This window comes from Rhinatrema bivittatum, chromosome 16, assembly GCF_901001135.1.
Source record: "Rhinatrema bivittatum chromosome 16, aRhiBiv1.1, whole genome shotgun sequence".
NCBI lineage: Eukaryota > Metazoa > Chordata > Amphibia > Gymnophiona > Rhinatrematidae > Rhinatrema > Rhinatrema bivittatum.
Window position 1 is genome coordinate 12,788,642 of NC_042630.1, and position 5,385 is coordinate 12,794,026.

Genomic DNA, 5,385 nt, shown 5'->3' on the forward strand with positions numbered 1-5,385 from the left:
CCCTAAATTGTGATATGCTCAGGACTAGTTTGTCTGTACGCAATAAATAATTCCTGTTTTTATTCCTACTTCAGTGGTACATTGTGCTGTCTCCTTCGGTACAGATCTATCCTTAGATAGCAGACAGATCAATAACTGCCTGGACAGTACATCTGCTCTTTCTGAACATGTGCATCACCCTGGGAAACGATCATTTCAATCATCTGCAATAGTCTATGTCACCAAAGATCATCGAGAATTTAAAGCACCGCTTCTGATTATGCTCCTCTTAATTTTTTGTTATCCAAGGCTATGATCCAACAGAACCTGGACTCTTGCTTGCACTTATCTGTCTCGGATACTTATCCTTCATGATAGATTTATCACACAAGACACATGGAGGAGAATCGCACCCTGGTGACAGAGTTTGAGTTCCTGGGTTTTCCAACTTCTCCAGAGCTGCAGATTGTTCTTTTTCTAATCTTTCTGATTATCTACATGTTAACAGTAATGGAAAATCTCATCATTATTTGCTTAGTGGTCTTTGACCATAATCTTCACAAACCTATGTATTTCTTTATCGGTAATTTTTCTGCTGTTGAAATTGGCTTCACCAGTACTGCTGTTCCTAAGCTGCTTTCAGGTTTCTTGGGGAAGAAGACTATTTCCCTGATAGGTTGTTTGACTCAGTTGTATTTATTTTTTTCTTTGGGAACAGTGGAGTGTGTCTTTCTAGCAATCATGAGCTTCGATAGGTATATGGCCATAAGCAAGCCCTTACATTACACATCAGTAATGAACAATAGGATGTGCATCATCTTATCCATCTTCTGCTGGGTGACTGGATTTCTGTGGATTGTGATACCCATTACTTTAGTTTCCCAATTAACCTTCTGTAGCCCAAATGTTATGAACCATTTTGTCTGTGACACATCATCACTCTTTGCACTAGCTTGTATCCGATCATACATCACTGAGCTCATTTGCTACACCTTTACCTCTTGCATGATTCTGTTAAGTTTTGTGTTGACCAGCACATCTTACTTCTTCATCATAAACACAATCCTGAATACACCATCCACAACAGGGAGACAGAAAGCCTTTTCCACGTGTACATCTCACCTTACTGTCATCTCCATCTTTTTTGGCTCCGTCATATTTATGTATGTGAGATCTGCAAACGCAGAAGCTGCACTAGACATGGACAAGGTAATAGCCTTGTTCTATTCCGTGATAACCCCTCTGATTAATCCCTTAATCTACAGCCTCAGGAATAAAGATGTAACCAGGGCCCTCAAAAAGGCAATGGGTAGAAGCCAAGCTCAGGGAAGGAGATAAACCCTCTTGTTGACTTAAAAAAGCAACTTTTAAATCAAGACAGGAGAAATCACAAAACCAAAGATTGCAGAAATGTGACTACACATGAAAGCCATTTATTCTGATGTTTTTATTGTAATTATTTATTATGTGGCAAACCAAGCCACTTGGAGTCCTTGTAGAGGAAGGTGATATATAAATGGAAACCGAAATGGAAATGGAAATTCTGAAAACCTCATGTGTCAAAACTCTGACTTTGAATAAAACAACTTTAGAGATTAAGATCATTCCCATCATATCCTGGTTTATGACTGAGGTTCATTCCTGTGCAGTAACATAGTAATGACGGCAGAAAAAGGCCAAATAAATGTTCTAGCAAGTCTGCCCATCAAGCTTCTCATGATAGTATCTGCCGTTCTGTGCAGTTATCCCAAAGCCTTATGATAACGCATAAAAGCATTTACTGATAGCAACATTTTTACTGGGTGACGATCCTTTTAAAAATTCAAACAGTGCTGCTTGACATCCTCAGTGATATTTATTGATTCACAGTCCTATACACTTCCAATTTTGTAATCAATAATTGTTGGTCAAGTATATCACATTTCAGTCTTCTCTTGCTAGGCAAGTAGGTATGTTTTCACTGCATATTCCAGTAAATACAGTGGTAGGGTTTGAACAATCAACATGGACAATATCAACTTTGAGCATTGTTAGAGTATAAACCAAAACGTGATGCTAGAAATGAGGTTTTGCTGCAGTTTGTTAGTTTTATTAAATTTATATTTCTGCTATTAAAGGCAAACACTTAACTAATTCTTACTTTTGTTATTGTACAATACTCAACTAAATTCAGTTCTGCTCCTGACACTTGTTTATCCCAATAAATAGTCTTTGGTATTTCTATCTGGTTTCATTAGGATGATATAAACCTTGGGGAAAAATATACAGCCGAGCAGTCCAATGCTAGAGGCCAGGATAGCAAAAACTTCCACAGCCACCATGTACTTCCCTCTGGTGCTCAGGTAGGTTGGGATAAAGGAGATCCAGACACTCACAAACACCAGCAAACTGAATGTGATGTATTTGGCCTCATTGAAGCTATCAGGTAAATTTCGGGCCAGGAAGGCTACAATGAAACTGACACAGGCCAAGAAGCCCAGATACCCCATCATGGCATAAAACAGCTCAATTGACCCTTCAGAACATTGTATTATGATTTTTTGTGCTATTTCCAGGTTAACACTTGAGTAAGGTGGAGTAAGTCCCCAACCAAACCAGACATAAAATAAACTGAATTACTGAGCACAAGGGGACAAGGTAAGAAGGAATTCTGGTTCCAACCTATTTAATGCACTGTTGGGTTTTGTGGCATTAAAAGCAACCACCACTATGATGGTTTTAGCCAAAATACAAGAGATACTCAGAGAGAAAATGACCCCGAAAGTAGCTTGTCTCAGCAAACAAGTTATCCTTGTGGAACGTCCAATGAATAACAAAGAACAGAGGAAGCAGAACACAAGAGAATAAAGGAGAAGGTAACTGAGCTCTCTGTTGTTGGCTTTGACTATTGGAGTATCCTTATATTTTATAAAAATGCACAATATAGACACAGTGACCAAATAGCAGAAAATAGAGATGGTGGAGAGCAGAGAACCAAGGGGGTCTCCATAAGACAAGAATTCAATAATTCTTGGAATGCAGGTATCATGATTCCTATTTGACCATTGATCATCTGGGCACTTCTGGCAATCTGTAGCATCTGTTTAAAACAAATGCTTTTAAATTTGAATATACAATAATGCTTATTATTTGGGGAGGAGTCAGTGCCTCATGCTCCTTTATCTCACATCTTATGCAATTTGTAAAATCTGTACTATGTACCTATTCTAAACATCGAATCACACATGCAGACACTACGGATGTGGAGTCCAAACTTTGTCATTTTGGATTGCTTTTTCATTTTGAGTATTTTGGGGGATTTTTTGGTTTGTTGAGTGCTTTCTGTTTTCAATTTGGTGCATTCACAAAACAAAAAAAAATCATTAACATTTCCCCACCACCACCAAACAAAGCACAAAGCAAAAGTAATATTGAAACATGCACCACCCCAAAACAATCACTGGGGACTGGGCCGGGTGCAGCTGGGACTTTTCCAGTGCCCTCCAAGCTTTTTCCAGCTGGTAAAATTCATTGTGGTCCAGGATTGAACGGCTGGGCTTAGCCAGGCTCACCTGGGGCTTAGCTGGGCTTCTCCTAACCCCTCCCACTCCCTTAAAAAATTTCTGAGGCCAGGGATCTTCATGCCCCCCCCCCCCACTTACCCCTTTCAGGGGGGTGTAGCTGCAGCAGCAGCAGCAGTGTTGGAAAGGGCAGGGGCAATGCCCACCTGCCCTCACTTTTCCCCTTTAAAAACAGCAGTGTCAGTCCTTCTGAATATTGCCAAAGTGATGCTGGGAGGCCTCCGCCCTGGCAAATTTTGAAGGGGGGAGCGGGTCTGGAAGGGTAAGGCTACCACCCCAGCCAGGCCCAGGTAAATCCAGCCAGATAGGCACAGGCCCCAGTCATTTAAAAAAATATGGACATAACCTGGGTTACGTGCACACTTTTATGCACCCTAGAGAGAGGCATTACAAAGTGAAGTTTGGGGAAAGATCTGAAACTTGTGCGTAAACTCGCTTAGAATATCCTTTCCCTAATTGGCTGGGTATGCGCAGAATTGGCCATGCTAAGGGCTACACATGATCCAAGCTTGTAACTTGTACATACTTGAAAATCAACCAGGGGCCAGCATATATAAAAGTGCACAAGTAACAGAGTTTCCCCGTGTAATGTTATGTGCCCTGGGAGTTCTAGCGGGTGGAGATGGGATGGCAATACGACTTAAGTGCCTCTTTTTATATTTTGAAAATTATGGGGCAGATTTTCAAAGGGTTACACGCGAAAGATACACGCGTAACCCCCGAAAAGCTGCCCCTTCCATCCCCTGCGCGTGCCGAGCCTATCTTGCATAGGCTTGGCGGCGCGCGCAAGCCCCGGGACGCGCGTAAGTCCTGGGGCTTTCCTGGGGGGTGTGTCGAGGGGGCGTGTCGCGGTCGGCACATCATTGGGGGTATTCCGGGTGCTGGGCCCTGGCCTCTAGACCAGCCCCAGGACCGGAATATGGCGCGCAGGCAGCCAGCCAGCGTGCGCAAGTTACGCCTCGGGCAGGCGTAACTTGTAAAATAAAGTTGGGGCGGGATTTAGTTAGGTCTGGGGGGTGGGCTAGATAGAGGAAGGGAGGGGAAAGTAGCAGTGGGGCTGGAAGGAAAGTTCCCTCTGAGGCCGCTCCGATTTCAGAGCGGCCTCAGAGGGAACGGAGATGGCTGCGCGGCTCGGCGCGCATAGGTTGCCAATTTTGTGCAGCCTTGTGCGCCAGCCCTGCCCTGGACCCCTCCCTGCCCTTTTTCTTCGGCTCGGCTCTTGTGTGCATAATGAAGGTTACGCGCATTACTGGGCCCCTTCTAAAATGTGCGTGGCTTGTAAGGCCCAGCCACGCGTAAGCGCGAATTAAAATTTGCCCGATTATCTCCTTTGTGAGTTTAGTGCACTTTAGATCATTGTCCTCAGAGTTTGTTGCACTAATTCTACGCCTTCTTGTGGAGACTGGTTGGTTTATTTATCAAGAGAAACTCTTGAGAATTCAGTGTGAAATTATCCATGCCAAACTTATCTTTCTTGCCTTGGGAAAAAATGAATTAAAAGCAATGGAGCTCTGGTTGATGTTGATCTTTTCACCTTGTGAAGCCAAGAAATTAAAGCTTCCTACAGTTAAGGATTGGTAGGATCTGTTTGGAAATATCTTCCAGTTCAAAATGTCATAAATTGTAGGAGGATCACCGTTCTCATCAAAAAACACCTCATCGCCATATCCAGTGACAAAGCGAATACGCCTAAGGTGTTGCAGAATCTAAGCAAGCCAAAGAAGTATGCTGTAAAATGTTGATAAATATATAGCGCTGAGATCAATCAGACAGCATCTAACAAACACAAACTGATCTCTTGTTTTCCATTGTTTTCCTCATTGCTTATAATTCTTATGCTTATCCC

General features: G+C 42.7%; 1 protein-coding gene and 1 pseudogene across 1 annotated transcript; one reads left to right on the forward strand and one right to left on the reverse strand.

Annotated features, from left to right (window-relative positions):
• The first annotated feature begins 375 nt into the window (after positions 1-375).
• LOC115077333 (olfactory receptor 11H6-like) lies at positions 376-1,317 on the forward strand. Its single transcript, XM_029579626.1, has one exon. It carries the CDS (start codon positions 376-378, stop codon positions 1,315-1,317), a length of 942 nt encoding a protein of 313 aa, XP_029435486.1.
• Positions 1,318-2,171: 854 nt separating this feature from the next.
• On the reverse strand, positions 2,172-5,360 carry LOC115077334 (annotated as a pseudogene).
• Positions 5,361-5,385: the final 25 nt, after the last annotated feature.

What these genes read in the sequence shown, in the direction of transcription:
- LOC115077333 (XM_029579626.1), top strand. Translation starts at nt 376, where the DNA reads ATGGAGGAGAATCGCACCCTGGTGACAGAGTTTGAGTTCCTGGGTTTT.